General features: G+C 47.8%; 1 protein-coding gene across 2 annotated transcripts in view; it reads right to left on the reverse strand.

Annotated features, from left to right (window-relative positions):
- LOC138580117 (arginine-glutamic acid dipeptide repeats protein-like) overlaps positions 1 to 22473 on the reverse strand; it is a 259197-nt gene that overhangs the window by 163075 nt on the left and 73649 nt on the right. For both annotated transcript variants that reach the window (XM_069650395.1, XM_069650394.1), the window contains exon 2: positions 12739 to 12837. In XM_069650395.1, the coding sequence (XP_069506496.1) occupies positions 12739 to 12750 (12 nt within the window). In that variant the 5' untranslated portion in view covers positions 12751 to 12837. The remainder of the gene's footprint in view (positions 1 to 12738; positions 12838 to 22473) is intronic.

The raw sequence follows: 22473 nt of genomic DNA on the forward strand, positions 1-22473 counted from the left end.
TGTTTGACTTTGCTGCAAATATGCTTAGAACTGGAGCCTGACAAAGGGCTCTTTTCAGGTTTTCAAAGGACTGATTGCACTCAATTCCATTTGACCATTTGTGTGGAAGGTTTCCCAGAGCTATTGCCAGTGGTTTAGATTCATTCGAAACCTTCCACCCATCACTTTTGTGGTCAGTTTGTTTCTCCTTGTGAGAGAGGGTATGCCCAGACGTGGGTCCCTTGCTCGCTCCGCCACAGGGAACCAGGCTGCACCTCACTGAGGAGGTCCAACAAGGCCGAAACATGTCTGGGGTTGCTTGGTTTTCTGTGCAGAGGGGACCTGGCCTAGCAGTTCGGGTTGGGCTGCTACCTTTGGTGGCGGCAGCTGCTGACTGATTTGCACATGGCTGGTCCCCTTTTGCAATGGCGCAGATGGGCTAAAAAACGGTGGTGTGGAAGGTTGCCCAGAGCAACTGCCAGTGGTTTAGATTGATTCAAAACCTTCCACCCATCACTTTTGTGGTCAGTTTGTTTCTTCTTGTGAGAGAGGGTATGCCCAGACATGGGTCCCTTGCTCTCTGCGCCACAGGGAACCAGGCTGCACCTCACTGAGGAGGTCCAACAAGGCCGAAACATGTCTGGGGTTGCTTGGTTTTCTGTGCAGAGGGGACCTGGCCTAGCAGTTCGGGCTGGGCTGCTACCTTCGGTGGCGGCAGCTGCTGACTGATTTGCACATGGCTGGTCCCCTTTTGCAATGGCGCAGGCGGGCTAAAAACGGTGGTGTGGAAGGTTGCCCAGAGCAATTGCCAGTGGTTTAGATTCATTCGAAACCTTCCACCCATCGCTTTTGTGGTCTGTTTGTTTCTCCTTGTGAGAGAGGGTATGCCTAGACGTGGGTCCCTTGCTCGCTGCACCACAGGGAACCAGGATGCACCTCACTGAGGAGGTCCAACAAGGCCGAAACATGTCTGGGGTTGCTTGGTTTTCTGTGCAGAGGGGACCTGGCCTAGCAGTTCGGGCTGGGCTGCTACCTTCGGTGGCGGCAGCTGCTGACTGATTTGCACATGGCTGGTCCCCTTTTGCAATGGCGCAGACGGGCTAAAAAACAGTGGTGTGGAAGGTTGCCCAGAGCAATTGCCAGTGGTTTAGATTCATTAAAAATCTTCCACCCATCACTTTTGTGGTCTCTCATGCCAAAGCTTAACCAGAGCCTGACCTGCTTTCATGTTGTCACTTGCTTCAGCCATCATGTGTGACATTCTCCTCCGGAGTCCTATCACATAGTCAGTCACTCTGACTGGCTTGGAGGAAGGAGCACTCTCCAACCCTTCCTTAATCAGGGCCAATGCACCTCTGACTGGATGGCCATAGAGAGGTTCAAAGGGACTGTAACCCATTCCCTCCTGAGGGACTTCTCTATATGCAAAGAGAAGGCACAGCAGTACAAGATCCCACTTTCTTTTAAGGGGATCTTCTAAAGCTCTGATCATGCTCTTCATGGGTCTATTGAACCTTTCTACCAATCCATTTGTCTGAGGGTGGTATGCAGTAGAGAACTTGTAGGCAACTCCATAGTTTTTCCACATGGCCTTCATGTAGTGGGACATAACATTCGACCCCCTGTCGGATATTATCTCCTTACGAAACCCAACCCTGGTAAAAATACCAAGGAGGGCCTTAGCCACAGTCTGGGCTGTAACAGTCCTCATAGGAATAGCTTCAGGGTACCTAGTAGCATGGTTTACTACAACAAGTATAAACCTTTTGCCTGAAGAGGTTGGAGGGTCAAGAGGACCGACAATGTCGATTCCTACCCTCTCAAATGGTACTCCCACCACAGGGAGAGGCACTAAAGGTCCCACGTTCTTGGAGCCACTCTTACCAGAAGTTTGGCATTGTGGCAACTCTTGCAATACTTATCTACCTCAGCCCCCATTTTAGGCTAATAAAAGTAGAGGGAGAGCATTTCCTTGGTCTTTTTGAAACTCAAGTGACCAGCCAAAGGTATCTCAAGGGGTAGTTGCAAGAATTGGAGCCTGTTCTCTTGGGGCACAAGTCTTTTGTAGTCACCAGGGGTTGACTCAGTCGGTTCACTGTAGAAGAGGCCATCTTCCCAATGCAACCTATATTTCCCAGGCTCTTGCCCTTCGAGCTGAGAAGCTGCCTGGTGGCAAAGACCTTCCAGCGTTGGACATTCTCTTTGCCCCCTACTGAAGTCTGCCCTGTTGGGCCCACATTCTGCCAGTAAAGACTGCAGCTCAGGATCGTCAACCGGGTTCAGATCTCCAATAAGATCTTGTCCTTCTACTAGATCTGAATCCTCAGGCTCTAGTTCAACCACACAGGGTTATACCTCACTCCCAGCCTCAGCTGGAGTGGGAGTCACAGGCGTGACTTTGGACAACCGAGGGGATGTCCTGGTTGGAAGCACAGGAGTGCTTCCTGCTGGTTTCCTTTTAGAAGTCTTGGGTTTCCCCTTTGTTTCTGGTTGCTCAGAAATAAAAGTTAGTAACTCCAGTGGAGTAGGAGTGATTTCTTTTTCTATCATCTCCTCAGGAGAGCCCATCAAGGTCCTCTCCCTGACAGGTCTGGTGAGCTCCTGCAGTCTTTTGCTGGGAGGTCTGGGAGTACTTGACACTACTCCAAGATCTTTTAGGTAATTTCCCAACAGAACCCTTCCAGGTACTTCAGATTGCACACTAACAGGTATCCTGACAGTCATGTAATTGCACTGGATGAGAGCTGGTAACTGGGGAAGCATCTGCACAGGCCCTCCAGCTAACTTGGTGAGGCATTTGGGTGCCTTAGCAACATCCTCCACTTTGAAAAAAGATTTGTCCACCACATTTATGCTGGCTCCAGTGTCTCTAATGGCAGGGGTCTCCTGACCATTCACTAGGACACTGTCCTTATGATACTCTTTAGTATTATTTGGGATAGAATTATAGACATCTAAATTCTGTTGTTTCCACAACCCCAATGACACTAAAGAAACACTAGCTGAGACTCTGATGGGGTCTTCAGCTAGTAGCTGAAAGTTTCCACTGGCCATTTGTAGTTCCTCCTCAGGAGCGAAGGCTAAGGAGACAGTGTGGACCCGTGAAGGTTTACCCTTACATCTGGGATCCCCTTTCACATGGTCAGTTGAACCACCAATATAACATTTCCCAAATGTCTTTATGAATGGTGCTTGTTCTGACCTCCTTCTGGTCTGGGACCAGAAGGTACACTAGCCTGATTTGGTTTTCCTTGTGGCTTACCCTTAGAGTTTTGTTTGTGGCCCTCTTTGGAATTGAAATTATTTGAATTGCGTTTGTTGTCTTTTTTAGGCTGCTTTCCCTCATCCTTTTTCTGAGTGACCCCCAGAATCCTGTGGGTAGTCCTGTTGGAAGCCCACAAGTCAGCAGCCTTAGCTAGCTTCTTGGAAAATATTTCCTTTGAATCAGCCAGGTGCTGTATGAGCTCAGGAGAGCAGGCATCATAGATAGACTCCAACATGACAAGATTGTTCATTCCTTCATAAGTGTTCACTCTGTAACCCTTAATCCATCCATCTAAGTGTTTCAAACACTCACTCACCCAGGCTGCCCCAGGGGTACCATCATGCTTTTTGTGGGTCCTAAACCCCTTAAGGTACTGGGAAGGGGTCTTCCCAAATATATGCTATCAAAGCTAGTTTCACACATTCATAGTCCATCCTATCCACCTCCCCCAACTCCATTACCACATCAGATGCTACAGGGGGGAGCCTAGAGAATAACCAGGGAAACAACTGATTCCCTGTGATTTCCTGGAGCCCTTGATTGTACTCAAACATAGCTAACCAATCGAACACATCCAATTTAGGTTCATACATACCCACACTCTCTATAGGCATCCAGGGTCTCTTTGGACTGGAAGATCGACAGCCCCACTCTCCAGACTTTGTTTCTCTAATCTTTCTATCAACTCTGATTTCTTGCCTTTGACAGGAAGACTTTTCTGTCTACACAGATCCCTTAAATGATCAGCAGTATTTACAAGGAGGGTCTCCTGGCTATAGCTTTCCATATTTGACTTGATTTTGTAAAATACACTTTTAGTGATTAGTTGAACTAAGGTACTAGCAGCACTCTAAAATGTAAAATCAATACTTTATCCTCACCGCTGTACACCAGTGTTAGGCAGAATCCTATGCAGTTCCATTAGGGAGCACTACAGAAGATTAGGACTACAGGTATATGCAATAAATACACTTAGGTATCAGTCTGTACCACACAGATTTACTTGGTAACTGTGGCTGAGCAGTCAGACTTATCTCAAGAGGGAGATGAGCAGTATTCAGGGTTTACACAATAGGACTACAGTACTATGGGACAAGGAAACACTGACCAAAGCTTTGTATCAAAAAGAATATATATATTTATTTTGCACACTCTTAACTCAACACACAAATCACTATCATTAAAGCACGTTAAAACAGTCAAGGAAATTAACCACAACTACCTATTTAAATTGTAGACAAGTATGAGCAAGAGTGAAAACTGAGCAAAATGGCACAGTGTAAACTAAGCAGATATGGCACTATAACAATTTCTTCAGAGGTAGGAACAGGTCACATTATACAGGGTTAGACTCCTAAACACACCAGCAACACTTCCCATTGGGATTGTGAACAAGTTAGGCAAGGTAGCACTTTAGCACAAGCAATACTTAGGTGAAAACCAAGCAAAATGGCACTTCAACAATATAAAAAAGGGGAAGAAAAGGTGGTTATAAGTGTTTAGGTGCACCAACACATTTCTTGATGAAAAGCAATCTAGAGAAGGCAGTTGCAACAGGATTAGCCAGAGTCAATAGGCCTGTACCAGTGTCTGTGGTACGAAGCAAAGTGCCCAGGTTACAAATGGTTCTAGTAGCTGCAGTCAAGTCTTTGTTTAACGGTTGAAAAGGAGGGTGCAGAAGGTAAAAATACAATGTTAGACGATAGGGACGGCCAACCCAGAAGGTAAGTAAAGGATTTAAAACACCTTTCGCAGTAGCCAACAAAATGGTAGGCCTGGCGGAACAATGTACCTTAAAAGTGTAAGTGGCTCCAGAGGTGGCGATAGTTCCTGGAAGTTCCTGCACTTCAGGAGATCCAGCAGAGGAAGAGAGGCTCTCATCGTTCAGGAAGGTTCGAGTTACTGCATTGCCCAGGGATGAAGCCGGCTGCGGTGATGCCAAAATGGAAAAAAAGGTATGATCCTTTAAATCGCGGTCGTGGTGGACAGGTGCCTGGCTATCTGGTCTCCTAGTGGTTGGCACTGGCGATTCGACCAAGGCAGGTCCTGGAAGGTGATTGGCGAACTGGTTGGTCCCACCAGTTCAAGGGAAGAAGGCTCTTGCAGGTGAAGATCTTCTCTTGTTGTTGGAGAAAAGTGGTGAGGATCTGCAGCAGGGCTTCACCGGTGTTTCAGTCATTGCAGATATCTTTGGCTTCTCTCCTCTTCGGATTTCTCAGGTCCAGTGGCGACATCTATCTTCCAGTCCGCAGGTCCCTGCTTTTATGCAGAATAACCCCCATTCATACAGCCTAGCTGTGACTCACGCATCGGGGTGGTTTTCCTGGCGGGATAAACCCCCAGCCTATCAGGGCAGAGTGCGACTTGGGTTGCTTAGGCAACCCTGTCCAGAAGCCTGCCAAAAGGACAAACAAAGGGCCCCGACCTCGGTTGGGATTACATCGAGCGACAGGAGAAAGAAATATTATCAAAGTTAGTTAATATTAAAATGACCCGGCAGTATGTTGAAGGCTATCATAAAAAGTGGTAGCCTCGAACAATGGGAACATCCCATAGGAAAATATTTGCGGTAGAATATTAATGGTAGTAACCACTGCCACCAGCCATAAACTTTGGAGAGATGGACTGGACAGTACCCTCTCGAAAATGAACATCAGGGAAAAACTATTAACCCTTTCCAGTACCTCCATAGTAAGATGGTTTGTGCTGGTTTTGTTCATAACTATTGAATAGCAAAGTCAATGGTAACTTTGCATGCCCTGGGAGACAGTAGTCAGTCCCAGGGTATGGAGTCTATGTTTGGAGGTCACTATGACACCCCTGTGTTACTGCACCGAGGGTGCTGTGTAACACAAATGTAAAAAGATGATACCTAGGGAGTGAGAAAAACTCCATAGCCCATAGGCACAAAAACAGACTGAAACACACATCAAACTACAGCTAAGAGTGGCAAAAGAGTCTCACTCTTAGCAGGAGTAAACAATAAACCCTAGAAATCCAGCAAAGCTGCTGGGGGACTCTATAGGTAAGGGAAATTAGCCTTTTTAGAGAATTCTCCCTAACATAAGTCGACCACCAAGACCTTCCTTCAGCGTTCTAAATCTCACCCTACAATCTATGGGTTCTATGTGACCTGTTCGAATGTTTTGGTCGTCAACGATGTCACCGAGAGAAAAAAACATGTTTGATTTTGCTGCAAATATATGCATAGGGAGACCCCCAACAGTGCCCCCCTGCAACCCTCACACATTAGTTACTCACCTAAACCCACCCCCGCATATATTTGAGGCAAACATCTTTTTAAACATGTCAATGACATCGTATTTGACCAATTCTTCCACAGCCAAACTTCCTTTTGACCAATCTATGCAAATTAACAAAGCACAGTAACCAGAAAAGCAAACCGCCAACTCATGAATCATGGTGGAGACAGTTCTGAAATGATTTAAGTGCCACCAAACATGATTAACACATTCACTCATTGCTCATTCCTATCTGTAAAGTTTATTCTAAAAAAAAAAAACATCAGACACACACCGATAAATACAATCAATTATTCAAACATGGTCATTCTTACACAATCCCAATTTATAAATAAATAATTCATCTACTCCAAGTGTTAAAAAGGAAATTGAGAGATTTACAAGAGTACGTGGTGAGTTGAGATTCCTTTCAAATTTAAATCTCTGGGAGAAATAGCAGATGACATATTTCATTGTGTCTTGCCACTGGGCCTCTGGTGTTTAGTCTTTACGCTCTCAAGACATAATTCCATTCTCCAAGCGACTTATCCATCAAACCCAGGAATAGAGTGATGTTGGATGATTGTATTCTGTGTCTCATCCAGAGCCGTTCCAGCCATCACTCCGTTAGATTCCGATGTAAGGCCCATTTGAGAATAAAAGGCAACGGGTGTTCCACATATCTCTACAGTATGCACAGAACCGTTCGGCTGGAACACTTGCCGGCCACTTTACACAACAAGAGGCCAATAGAAGATTTACCAACCTTATTCTTTAAAAGTACACCTACATATAAACTGATTCGAACTGCAATGTAAGGTTCTATCCCTACTTTCCTTTTGATTTTCCAAAAGCTGGACAACATGATGCTGGTCTCAGTAATAGCTACCATCTCCCGGATTTCCCAAGCCCCAAAGGGACTCCTTTACTCTGACATTTGTTGAGGAAGGATGGATCAACTCAGATGCCACTCATCTCCAGTGTAGGAGACATGTTCCTGTTGAACCTTCACCAGGTGGATCCTCTAGCTCCCTGATAGGACATATAAACAAGAAGCACAATCGTATAATTGGCCAAGTTTCAAGAGCTCGAGATTGTTGACCAACAAAACATTAATCTGAATGTTGATTCTTAATTTAAACTATAAACGCACAATGGCAGGAGTGCTGTTAGGTAGAGTGACATGATCAGCTTTTTAACAATAATGTAAGATCTTCTTGAACCCACAATTTAACCCCACATAGCATGTCACTTTAAACTTTGGCTCTATAGAGCTCAGTCGGTGCCTCCCCCCAAATCAATTGGAAAATGAACAAAGAGCCCTTCCCCTTTGTGGTGAGAGAAGAAACTCACAGTGTTGTATTTTGGGAGCCAATCTAGAGGTGCTGCATATATGGATTCCAAGGTAATCATATTGGGAGATATGCTCCAAAATGATTGCAAAGGAAGCTCACGGAGGGACAATTTTTCAATTTCTACATCATAGAACATATCATATCATGGTGTTTATCACTCAGCCTTTCCTGCCACCCAAATACTGAAATAGATTAATGTATTTTAATAGTACCCAGTGAGGGACAATCAGATTGTTTTAAACAATCTGATTGAACTTTGCTGGGTCGTTACCTGGCTGACAAAGTCTCACCTGCTGCGCTCAGATCAAAGAGGCGAGTCCGGTGGAGTTCCTTTCCTTTCTTCACCGGCTGCTGTGAAAAGGGAGAAGGGACTACATGTGGTTCCTATGCCCCGTTATAAGGTGGCCATTTTCTTTGTTTCTTTTCTTTCTATCTTTTTGATGGCTGCCATGGAAAGGGAGAAGGGACTATGTGTACTCCTAATGAAATCCTGCAGGGGGACAGGTTTCCACACAAAAGAAAAGAAGACAGCAAGAGATGCAGTGACGGTGGAGAATAACGGAAAGTTATGCTGTTGTCACTTCTTTGACTGGTAGAAATAATAAAGTTCTATCAGCGTTGTGCTCGCAACAGATACCAATGTATTAAAGGCCTGACTTATTACCTATTGCCAGGCACCGGGTCTGTGTCCTTCGGGGATTCTTGAGTTGGATTCATAAATTGTGGCTTTCCGGACTGCAAGGTTGCAGGGCTTCTGCTTCTGCTTCCAAGCGTTTAAATAATAATCGTAGGGAAGTGAGGTTACGTGGCCTTCTGAGGGGGGGTGGTGTTTGGTAGCCTAACATGGCAGCCATTTTTCTATGGGCATGGACATGTTCCACAATTGCTGCCATCTTGGAGTGGAAGTGACAACCTTGTATGTATATATTGGACCTATCGTGGTCCGTAACTGGAGTTCCATCTAGACTGCACAAACGTCCTGGCAATAATCTGCTATAGGAGGCATCAGGTTTTGCAGAAGTACGATATCCAGTGCCAGGAACGATGATCATTCCTAAGCAATGTTGGGTGATGGATCCGAGCTCCCATTCTGGTGAATTGAGGATGCTCTATGCGGATCACTGCACTTTAGCACTTTAGCGTTTTATTCTGCAGCAGGACGGGCTTCCTTCTGCCTTGATGTCTGTTGTGTCATAGGATTCAATGGGCCTCATTATAACTCAGGCGGTCCGGAAATAACGGTGGCGGTAAACCCGCCGCCACCGTTGTTTCCGGACCGCCTGATCCCGACTCCTGCAGGCGGGAGGTGATGTTCCCGCCAGGTCTGACCTGGCGGGTTTAACACCGCCCGCCTGCAGGCGGCCGAGGAAACACCGGCAGCATTACGAGATGCTGCCGGTGTTTCCATGATCCCCATTCCCATCGAGTCCCATAGGACTCGATGGGAATGGGGATTAACACCATTCAGCCTCCGTGATTCCCGGAAAACCGGGGTTGTAATGCCCCGGTAATTCCGGGAATCACGGAGGCAGAATGGTAATACGAGTCCGGCGCTAACCAGGTGGTTCTACCGCTGTGGTTACCGCCGGACTCGTAATGAGGCCCAATGTCTACAAAGGTGCCTATCCACAGTTGCGATGATCACAGCTGACACTTGATATTACAGGGCATTACGCTTGACAAATCTCAGCTCCATGTCTGACTTGTGTGATAGCTTATTTATTTTGTGGTCTGATTTCATACATTCACATTTTATTCTTGATGCCTCATGGGGGGCAGTTGATTTATTGGAGGGGTAATGGGCAGCGTTGCAGGGTTTGGGCAGAGCTGTTGCACCCTATCCCATTTGAAATATATTTTGCAAATCACTCTACATGTTAGCTTGGCACAAAGGGCTTTGAAGTTAGCACCCCATGTTTATTTTAACTTGAATAGATATTCTCTGCAATTTTCCAGAGGGTGGCATGTGAATCTGTGTGTCCCAACTTCAGTCTTGGCCTGCAGTTATTTACTTGATAGTTGACAGTGTTGGCATCCTGCTTATAGGGTATACTGAAGTAATAGGGGAATTAGATTAAACATGATGTTATGTTATGTTATATAACTTAATAGAGCGCACGTACACCCAAAGGCATCTTGGCGCTAGCTACTGTTGGGGAATCAGTGTCAGAAACCAACAGCAGAAAAAAGAGAAACAGCCTAAAAAAGAGTGGTTTTCAGCAGCCGGCAGAAAGTGAGGTGATCTTCAGTAGCACAGAGAGCAGTGGGCAGCTCATTCCATGCTCTGGCAGCAGCCACCGAAAAGGCACAGCCTCCCTCGCGTGACAGGCGATAACGGGGAACAACGACAAGAAACGCAGACTGAGAACGCAGCAAAGGGGGAGGGATGTAGTGTATAAACGTGGCTTGAAGATACTCAGCGCCCAAGCCATAGCCATGTTGCACCAGACACAGAGATTTAAGCAAAATCCGTCTGGCCACGGGAAGCCAGTGTAGTTTCTTAAACAGAGGGCAAAGGTGAGATCCAAAAGGAGGGCGAAGTATGGAACGGGCAGCAGCATTTTGAGAGGCGTTGAAGCCTATGGATCAGATAACGGGGCTGGGCCAAATAGAGAGAGTTACAGTAGTCAAGAGTGCTGAGAACCAGGGCTGCCACTACAGGAGTATGGCATTCAGCAGGAATAAAGGGCAGGACTTTCTGCAGAATGCTGAGTTTAAAGTGTCCAGCACTACAAACACTAGCCACCTGATTATCAAGGGACAGAGAGGCAGACATTTTAACACCAAGATTTTGGACCGATTGGACTGGAAGAGGAAGAGGGCCATGACTCGATGGGAAAAATTGAGAGGTCCTAAAAAGTAGGGGGAGATGAAGGACCCACAACCAGGACCTCGGTCTTACTGCCATTAAGTTTTAGCCAGTTGGTCATCATCCAGTGCCACAGATCCTCCATGCAGCTCCTGAGCCGTGCTGCAGTCTCGGCTTGAGTAAGATCAAGGCAAACGAGGATCTGTGTGTCGTCCGCATAAGAATAGTAGCGGAAATCATGCGACTGGATGAGGAGCAGAAGAGATCGGATATAGATATTAAAGAGAATAGGAGACAGTGCAGAGCCCTGAGGAACGCCACAAAGGAGCATAACCAAATCAGAATGCAATGGGGGAAGAGAAATAGGCTGGGAGCGATCAGACAAAAATGAAGTGAACCAATCAAGGACCCAGCCGGAGAGACCAGCGTCAGAGAGACGAGAGAGCAAGATGGAATGATCGATGGTGTCGAAAGCAGCCGACAGATCAAAAAGCAGGACTGCTTCGACACCACCCTTGTCCACCAGACATACCAGATCATCAAGTACCGAGTTCAGGACAGATTCAGTACCCCTCTCGGGACGGAAACCAGACTGAAAAGGATCAACGAAGTGAGAGGATTCAAGAAAGTTGGAGAGAAGAGGGGACATCAATGCCTCCATCAACTTCATAAGGAAAGGAAGAAGTGAGATAGGATGATAGTTGGACAGAACATCAGGATCAAGGGAAGGATTCTTAAGGAGAGAAACTATCAGAGCGTGCTTAAGAGAAGGAGGAATGAACCCAGTGGAAAAAGACATTTTAACAGCAATGGTAATATGCTCAACATGACATTAGTATAGTGCACTGTCAAAGAAGCCTGGGGTAAATGTCTTTAGCAAGCAAGGGTACCCCATTTATTAAAGGGCCACGACTAGGAAGATTCTGAAATTGAGTAATAAGTAACCGATAGTGACGTGTACCTGTCAATGTCAGTGTTTCTGCAGAAGACATACAAGTATACAGTAAGGGACATATATAACATATATATATATATATATATATATATATATATATATATATATATATATATATATATATATATATATATACCCATGTTTTAAATACCAAAAACGCATTTATCTTCTCCTTCCTGAAAATATCCACCCACAGCACATTCAATACTTTCTTCTTGTTCATGAGGGGGACTGTTTCTCTCCTCTTGTGGGTGTGGTTGACAAAGATTACAAGAGTAGTCCGTAGCTACCCTTACCTTCTGGACACTGAGTGATCATTAATGGAAGGGAACTCGTCTTGCAGTTGCTTTCTGTTTGATCTGGGAGGGTTGAGCTGTCAAGCATCTAGTCTGGTTTGGAATTTATCTTGCGAGATGCTCTTAAGGTTCCGCTTGGAAGCAATCGTCTTTGTAACTTGAGTGGCTGGTCGCGGGAGCTACCATTATATTCATTTTATTTTCAGTGACTTGTGACAAATTATTCCTAGATGGTGACTTATAAAGACGAATATTATTGGACCCAAATACATCATGTCTTCTCTTCTCCTGTCCTACCACCCATCCCATATTCTACACAGGCAAACTACTGTACACATCCAACTCTTGGTGCTGACGCGTCTGTAAACTGGCTTGGCAAACCCAGGACTCAATGAAGGGATTGTATTTTACAAACTAATCATACCACTAGGGCCCACTTAAACACCTCCCAAGTACATCACTCAACCATTCACCATCAAGTGCCAAGCTTCTTCAGGTCTAGATATTTCCATCACATTAAAAGTTGCTCTAAACTGAGCTGTAATCTCCTAAATCCTTCCCGCAGGCTTACCAATAACTAATCACAGCTCAGTAAGACCCATATCCATGGCTCATCCCAATTGTTTCCTCCTCTAAATGTGTTCATTATATTGTCTAATCCCTCTTTCATTCACATTATCCCCAGATAGGACTTATCCTTTCTACCAACTAAGGTCTTGTAGCACACATTATGCCACCTTTCGGGAAACGGCAGGAGCCATAAGACCATTATGGTGGTGATGGGCTCAACCATAACATAGCTATATGACACAAGTAATTCTTGGCAATGTCTCTTACCTGACGATGCATGCCTGCAACTCTGGCTCAGTCAGGGATGTACAGCATAGAAGGTAGACTTCATTAATGCTCTGAATATTCAGTCTTTTCTCCCTAGTACTAAAGAGAAAAATATATATGGTCAATTTGCGAAACTTCCTTAATTTTACATTACCTTATTTTCAAGGATCCTGCTTATGTGGTCTGTTCTAAGTTCATGGAGGTGCAGCATTAATCAAGGGACCATAAGTGGTACAGATGCATATTCTGCTCTTCCTGAATGTTTGGTCAGGTTGAAGATTGCAGACTTTCTCGTATCCCAATAGTCTTTGGTTGTATGCTGGGAAGGACACAGAAGTTAAAGAAAAGCTCCATGCAGCATTCCTGTAAGGTGGTGCTATACTGGCAGCTCCACGCTGATGCTGTAAGGAATAGCAAGACGGGGCTCCCATCGACAAAAGGGGAACTAAAGCTGATGGGTTCCTCGGAGCATCCAGAAACAATGGAAAGGAATGTGAGTGGGGCTATGATCTAGGTCTGTGAATGAACAGAACACATTGGGCTTTAAGGATAGGTTAGGGCCAGGTAAGAGTGCAGAAGGTAAACCAGACAATCCCTAGAGAAGGAAGGAATCATCTGGCTAGCCTAAAGAAGAAATAGAGAACTGCGGTTAAGGATAATGTAATCTGGGAATGTTGGTTTCCTTGTGCCTGACCCTTTTGTTAAAACACAAAATCCTAAAGGTGGAATTTATAAAAGGCGATCTATTGGTTTTAAACCAAGTCCAATTACGATTGTTAGGATGGTGCAAACATACTCCATTTGGAGGCACGTTGCGCCTTTCCTCAGGCCACAGTTACAGTTTAGTGCTCAGTTCAGCCTCATTTTAATCATACACCATTTCTGTGGGGACTTTAACATCGTTATAATGACACACCATCTACATGGGGACTTTAACTCTAACATCATAATAATCACACATCATCTCTGTGGGGACTTTAAGATCAGTATATTCAAACACCATCTCTGTGGGGACTTCAACCTATTTTCAATCGCCCACCATCTTTGTGGGGACTTAATCATTACCATTATTACACACCATCTCTGTGGGGTCTTCACCCTCTCTTATGGCACACACTATCTCTCTGGGGACTTAATCATAACCATTATCACACATCTCTGTAACAAACTCAAAATCATTATAACCACATGCCATCTCCATGGGGACATAATCATCACTGTTATCATATGCCATCTCTGTAAAGGACATTAATGTTATTATCAGCGTACACCATCTTTGCGGGGACTTAAACATCTGAATATACATACACTATCTGTGTGGAGCCATTGAAATAATCAAAATCAAACACCATCTCTGTGAGGATTTCTAACATCATTATATTCAAACACCATCTCCGTGGGGGTCTTCAGCCTCATTTTTATCACATACCATCTCTGTGGGGACTTTAACATCATTATCTTCAACCACCATCTATGAGGGATCTTCAGCCTTATTTTAATCATACACCATGTCTGTGGGGACTTTAACATTGTTATAATAACACACCAGAGCGCTCTATGCATGTATGTCCCGTTTGTATAGTGTTATTCTTGTATCATATGTATCTATGCTTCTGCTATATCGTGTACATTATGCATCTGTATATTCTGACCTGTATTTTAAATGCCACTATGTAACCTAAGCTGAAAGTCTTCTTGTTTCTTCTGCGCCCTGATACCTTTGGGTCTGGCGTGCATTATAAATAAATAAACAAACCATCTCTATGGGGACTTAATCATTACCATTATCACACACCATCTCCATGGGGACTTTAACTCTTTTATTTCTGAGAGGTTGTTTTCACTCTCATACTGGACACGAGTTGGGCGCTTGCTTTCGGCACTATGAATAGCCGGACTTGAAATACGTCTGCAGGGGCTTCCTCCTCTCTTGTGAATTTCCCTTTAATTATGGGATTGGACACATCATGGTTGAACTTTAAACTATACCTCTGTTGATACTGATTTGGCCAGGTGAGCCTTTCCAGGAGTTATGCCTGGTTTTGCAGTGTTGGGTTTAACATTATGTGACTGACCCACTGTTTTGCACATTTGAATTCAGCTCACAGCAGAGTGCCAGGTCAAGACTGGTATATAGAGTTGTGCAACTGCCCAGTACCATTTATCACTGAAGACTTCAGACCTCAGTTTACCCTGATGAATTTCCACGCAATTAACTCAATTATGAAGATGGAAAGAAACATGTTGGTTCTTTGATTGGTCTATTTCTGTTTCGATCTAACTGTCAATTAAAATGACAAGCACTATCTGCTAAGAGCAGAATACCCCACTTTACCACGTTAAATCCATCAAGGCCATTTCCTGTCTTCCTTCAACCTGCAGGACTCCTGGTCCATGTCCTTAATTGACACAAAGCGGCCTGGCTACCTAAGATTCCCGGCAGCCAATGACCTTGGGGGTTCAAAGTCATAACCTTTCTGTCTGTGGTGAACCCCCAGAGTATTTACCAGTCTGTTTCCATTAACGACTCATGTGTGCATGGAGAGGCTGTACATATATATTCACCTGGATGACTGGATAATCAAGGACAGCAGCTGTTCCTGTCTTTTTGCCAGTGCCTTTGACTCTTCAAGCAACTGGACCTGGTAATGACTCAGATTCCGGACATTCCTGGTGTCTGCCCAGTCACGAGACCGAGGGCTTGGGAACTCCCCTTTTAAACATGAAGTGAAATAAAAACTATAGAAGGACTAAATACAAAATGTTGTCCTTCTTTCCTGTTCATTGATGGATAGCAGTTGATGAGTGTGTCAGGACTGTGACAAGGAAGCCGAAAGCAGAGATAATGGCAATGAACATACATATGCAAATGAATATCTAGAAGGAACTCCTCTAATCCTGGTGTGACAATATTTGACGTAAGAACACCCGCCATAAAGGTCTCAGGTCGCAGAAGGCTGCAAAACCCCAGTATGGCAGGCTACCACGTAACCATTTAGACTGAAATGTGTAACAAAACAAACTGAAAAGCCCTGAGGTGCACCAATAAGATATCATCGCTGGCCACTATCAGCCAAGCAGCCAGGAGAAATCCCCTTCAGCTAGGAGCATCATGACAGGCCACACTAGGAGCATCATGACAGGCCACACTAGGAGCATCATGACAGGCCACACTAGGAGCATCATGGAAGGCCGCACTAGGAGCATCATGACAGGCCACACTAGGAGCATCATGACAGGCCACACTAGGAGCATCATGACAGGCCACACTAGGAGCATCATGACAGGCCACACTAGGAGCATCATGGAAGGCCGCACTAGGAGCATCATGACAGGCCGCACTAGGAGCATCATGACAGGCCGCACTAGGAGCATCATGACAGGCCACACTAGGAGCATCATGACAGGCCACACTAGGAGCATCATGACAGGCCACACTAGGAGCATCATGGAAGGCCGCACTAGGAGCATCATGACAGGCCGCACTAGTAGCATCATGACAGGCCGCACTAGGAGCATCATGACAGGCCACACTAGGAGCATCATGGAAGGCCGCACTAGGAGCATCATGGAAGGCCGCACTAGGAGCATCATGACAGGCCACACTAGGAGCATTATGACAGGCCGCACTAGGAGCATCATGGAAGGGCACACTAGGAGCATCATGACAGGCTGCACTAGGAGAATCATGACAGGCCACACTAGGAGCATTATGACAGGCCGCACTAGGAGCATTATGACAGACCGCACTAGGAGCATCATGGAAGGCCGCACTAGGAGCATCATGACAGGCCACACTAGGAGCATTATGACAGGCCGCACTAGGAGCATTATGACAGACCGCACTAGGAGCATCATGACAGACCGCACTAGGAGCATCATGGAAGGCCACACTAGGAGCATTATGACAGGCCGCACTAGGAGCATTATGACAGACCGCACTAGGAGCATCATGACAGGCCACACTAGGAGCATCATGGAAGGCCGCACTAGGAGCATCATGGAAGGCCGCACTAGGAGCATCATGACAGGCCGCACTAGGAGCATCATGACAGGCCGCACTAGGAGCATCATGGAAGGGCACACTAGGAGCATCATGACAGGCTGCACTAGGAGAATCATGACAGGCCACACTAGGAGCATTATGACAGGCCGCACTAGGAGCATTATGACAGACCGCACTAGGAGCATCATGGAAGGCCGCACTAGGAGCATCATGACAGGCCACACTAGGAGCATTATGACAGGCCGCACTAGGAGCATTATGACAGACCGCACTAGGAGCATCATGACAGGCCACACTAGGAGCATCATGACAGGCTGCACTAGGAGCATTAGGAGCATCATGACAGGCTGCACTAGGAGCACTAGGAGCATCATGGAAGGCCGCACTAGGAGCATCATGGAAGGCCACACTAGGAGCATCATGGAAGGCCGCACTAGGAGCATCATGACAGGCCGCACTAGGAGCATCATGACAGGCCGCACTAGGAGCATCATGACAGGCCACACTAGGAGCATCATGACAGGCCACACTAGGAGCATCATGACAGGCCACACTAGGAGCATCATGACAGGCCACACTAGGAGCATCATGACAGGCCACACTAGGAGCATCATGGAAGGCCGCACTAGGAGCATCATGGAAGGCCGCACTAGGAGCATCATGACAGGCCACACTAGGAGCATTATGACAGGCCGCACTAGGAGCATCATGGAAGGGCACACTAGGAGCATCATGACAGGCTGCACTAGGAGAATCATGACAGGCCACACTAGGAGCATTATGACAGGCCGCACTAGGAGCATTATGACAGACCGCACTAGGAGCATCATGGAAGGCCGCACTAGGAGCATCATGACAGGCCACACTAGGAGCATTATGACAGGCCGCACTAGGAGCATTATGACAGACCGCACTAGGAGCATCATGACAGACCGCACTAGGAGCATCATGGAAGGCCACACTAGGAGCATTATGACAGGCCGCACTAGGAGCATTATGACAGACCGCACTAGGAGCATCATGACAGGCCACACTAGGAGCATCATGGAAGGCCGCACTAGGAGCATCATGGAAGGCCGCACTAGGAGCATCATGACAGGCCACACTAGGAGCATTATGACAGGCCGCACTAGGAGCATCATGGAAGGGCACACTAGGAGCATCATGACAGGCTGCACTAGGAGAATCATGACAGGCCACACTAGGAGCATTATGACAGGCCGCACTAGGAGCATTATGACAGACCGCACTAGGAGCATCATGGAAGGCCGCACTAGGAGCATCATGACAGGCCGCACTAGGAGCATCATGACAGGCCACACTAGGAGCATCATGCCAGGCCACACTAGGAGCATCATGACAGGCTGCACTAGGAGCATCATGACAGGCCGCACTAGGAGCATTATGACAGACCGCACTAGGAGCATCATGACAGGCCACACTAGGAGCATCATGACAGGCTGCACTAGGAGCATTAGGAGCATCATGACAGGCTGCACTAGGAGCATTAGGAGCATCATGACAGGCCACACTAGGAGCATCATGGAAGGCCGCACTAGGAGCATCATGACAGGCCGCACTAGGAGCATCATGACAGGCCGCACTAGGAGCATCATGACAGGCCACACTAGGAGCATCATGACAGGCCACACTAGGAGCATCATGACAGGCCACACTAGGAGCATCATGGAAGGCCGCACTAGGAGCATCATGACAGGCCGCACTAGGAGCATCATGACAGGCCGCACTAGGAGCATCATGACAGGCCACACTAGGAGCATCATGACAGGCCACACTAGGAGCATCATGACAGGCCACACTAGGAGCATCATGGAAGGCCGCACTAGGAGCATCATGACAGGCCGCACTAGTAGCATCATGACAGGCCGCACTAGGAGCATCATGACAGGCCACACTAGGAGCATCATGGAAGGCCGCACTAGGAGCATCATGGAAGGCCGCACTAGGAGCATCATGACAGGCCACACTAGGAGCATTATGACAGGCCGCACTAGGAGCATCATGACAGGCCACACTAGGAGCATCATGGAAGGCCGCACTAGGAGCATCATGGAAGGGCACACTAGGAGCATCATGACAGGCCGCACTAGGAGCATCATGACAGGCTGCACTAGGAGCATTAGGAGCATCATGACAGGCTGCACTAGGAGCATCATGACAGGCCGCACAAGGAGCATCATGACAGGCCACACTAGGAGCATCATGACAGGCCACACTAGGAGCATCATGGAAGGCCGCACTAGGAGCATCATGACAGGCCGCACTAGGAGCATCATGGAAGGCCGCACTAGGAGCATCATGGAAGGCCGCACTAGGAGCATCATGACAGGCCGCACTAGGAGCATCATGACAGGCCGCACTAGGAGCATCATGACAGGCTGCACTAGGAGCATCATGGAAGGCCGCACTAGGAGCATCATGACAGGCCGCACTAGGAGCATCATGACAGGCTGCACTAGGAGCATTAGGAGCATCATGACAGGCTGCACTAGGAGCATCATGACAGGCCGCACAAGGAGCATCATGACAGGCCACACTAGGAGCATCATGACAGGCCACACTAGGAGCATCATGGAAGGCCGCACTAGGAGCATCATGACAGGCCGCACTAGGAGCATCATGGAAGGCCGCACTAGGAGCATCATGACAGGCCGCACTAGGAGCATCATGACAGGCTGCACTAGGAGCATTAGGAGCATCATGACAGGCTGCACTAGGAGCATCATGGAAGGCCACACTAGGAGCATTATGACAGGCCACACTAGGAGCATCATGACAGGCCACACTAGAAGCATCATGGAAGGGCGCACTAGGAGCATCATGGAAGGCCGCACTAGGAGCATCATGACAGGCTGCACTAGGAGCATTATGACAGGCCGCACTAGGAGCATCATGACAGGCCGCACTAGGAGCATTATGACAGGCCACATTAGGAGCATCATGGAAGGCCGCACTAGGAGCATCATAAAAGGCTGCACTAGGAGCATCATGGAAGGCCACACTAGGAGCATCATAACAGGCCGCACTAGGAGCATTATGACAGGCCGCACTAGGAGCATCATGACAGGCCGCACTAGGAGCATCATGACAGGCCGCACTAGGAGCATCATGACAGGCTGCACTAGGAGCATCATGGAAGGCCGCACTAGGAGCATCATGACAGGCCGCACTAGGAGCATCATGACAGGCCACACTAGGAGCATCATGACAGGCCACACTAGGAGCATCATGACAGGCCACACTAGGAGCATCATGGAAGGCCGCACTAGGAGCATCATGACAGGCCGCACTAGTAGCATCATGACAGGCCGCACTAGGAACATCATGACAGGCCACACTAGGAGCATCATGGAAGGCCGCACTAGGAGCATCATGACAGGCCGCACTAGGAGCATCATGACAGGCTGCACTAGGAGCATTAGGAGCATCATGACAGGCTGCACTAGGAGCATCATGACAGGCCGCACAAGGAACATCATGACAGGCCACACTAGGAGCATCATGACAGGCCACACTAGGAGCATCATGGAAGGCCGCACTAGGAGCATCATGACAGGCCGCACTAGGAGCATCATGACAGGCCACACTAGGAGCATCATGGAAGGCTGCACTAGGAGCATCATGACAGGCCGCACTAGGAGCATTATAACAGGCCACACTAGGAGCATCATGACAGGCCACACTAGGAGCATCATGACAGGCCGCACTAGGAGCATCATGACAGGCTGCACTAGGAGCATTAGGAGCATCATGACAGGCTGCACTAGGAGCATCATGGAAGGCCGCACTAGGAGCATTTTGACAGGCCACACTAGGAGCATCATGACAGGCCACACTAGAAGCATGATGGAAGGGCGCACTAGGAGCATCATGGAAGGCCGCACTAGGAGCATCATGACAGGCTGCACTAGGAGCATTATGACAGGCCGCACTAGGAGCATCATGACAGGCCGCACTAGGAGCATTATGACAGGCCACACTAGGAGCATCATGGAAGGCCGCACTAGGAGCATCATAAAAGGCTGCACTAGGAGCATCATGGAAGGCCACACTAGGAGCATCATAACAGGCCGCACTAGGAGCATTATGACAGGCCACACTAGGAGCATCATAACAGGCTGCACTAGGAGCATCATGGAAGGCCGCACTAGGAGCATTATGACAGGCCACACTAGGAGCATCATGACAGGCCACACTAGGAGCAGCATGACAGGCTGCACTAGGAGCATCATGGAAGGCCGCACTAGGAGCATTATGACAGGCCGCACTAGGAGCATCATGGAAGGCCGCACTAGGAGCATCATGACAGGCCGCACTAGGAGCATCATGACAGGCCGCACTAGGAGCATCATGGAAGGCCGCACTAGGAGCATCATGACAATCCGCACTAGGAGCATCATGACAGGCTGCACTAGGAGCATTAGGAGCATCATGACAGGCTGCACTAGGAGCATCATGACAGGCCGCACTAGGAGCATCATGACAGGCCACACTAGGAGCATCATGACAGGCCGCACTAGGAGCATCATGACAGGCCGCACTAGGAGCATCATGACAGGCTGCACTAGGAGCATCATGGAAGGCCGCACTAGGAGCATCATGGAAGGCCGCACTAGGAGCATCATGGAAGGCCTCACTAGGAGCATCATGACAGGCCGCACTAGGAGCATCATGACAGGCTGCACTAGGAGCATCATGACAGGCCGCACTAGGAGCATCATGGAAGGCCGCACTAGGAGCATCATGGAAGGCTGCACTAGGAGCATCATGACAGGCCGCACTAGGAGCATCATGACAGGCCGCACTAGGAGCATCATGCAAGGCCGCACTAGGAGCATCATGGAAGGCCGCACTAGGAGCATCATGACAGGCCGCACTAGGAGCATCATGACAGGCCACACTAGGAGCATCATGACAGGCCGCACTAGGAGCATCATGGAAGGGCGCACTAGGAGCATTATGACAGGCCGCACTAGGAGCATCATGACAGGCTGCACTAGGAGCATTAGGAGCATCATGACAGGCTGCACTAGGAGCATCATGACAGGCTGCACTAGGAGCATTAGGAGCATCATGACAGGCTGCACTAGGAGCATCATGGAAAGCCGCACTAGGAGCATCATGACAGGCCACACTAGGAGCATCATGACAGGCCACACTAGAAGCATCATGGAAGGGCGCAATAGGAGCATCATGACAGGCCACACTGGGAGCATCATGACAGGCCACACTAGGAGCATCATGACAGGCTGCACTAGGAGCATCATGACAGGCCACACTAGGAGCATCATGACAGGCTGCACTAGGAGCATCATGGAAGGCCGCACTAGGAGCATTATGACAGGCCGCACTAGGAGCATCATGGAAGGCCGCACTAGGAGCATCATGACAGGCCGCACTAGGAGCATCATGACAGGCTGCACTAGGAGCATCATGACAGGCTGCACTAGGAGCATCATGACAGGCCGCACTAGGAGCATTATGACAGACCGCACTAGGAGCATCATGACAGGCCACACTAGGAGCATCATGACAGGCTGCACTAGGAGCATCATGGAAGGCCGCACTAGGAGCATCATGACAGGCCACACTAGGAGCATCATGACAGGCTGCACTAGGAGCATTAGGAGCATCATGACAGGCTGCACTAGGAGCATCATGACAGGCCGCACTAGGAGCATCATGACAGGCCACACTAGGAGCATCAT

Source organism: Ambystoma mexicanum, chromosome 3p (genome assembly GCF_040938575.1).
Source record: "Ambystoma mexicanum isolate Mex_15411 chromosome 3p, UKY_AmexF1_1, whole genome shotgun sequence".
NCBI classification, from domain to species: Eukaryota; Metazoa; Chordata; class Amphibia; order Caudata; family Ambystomatidae; genus Ambystoma; species Ambystoma mexicanum.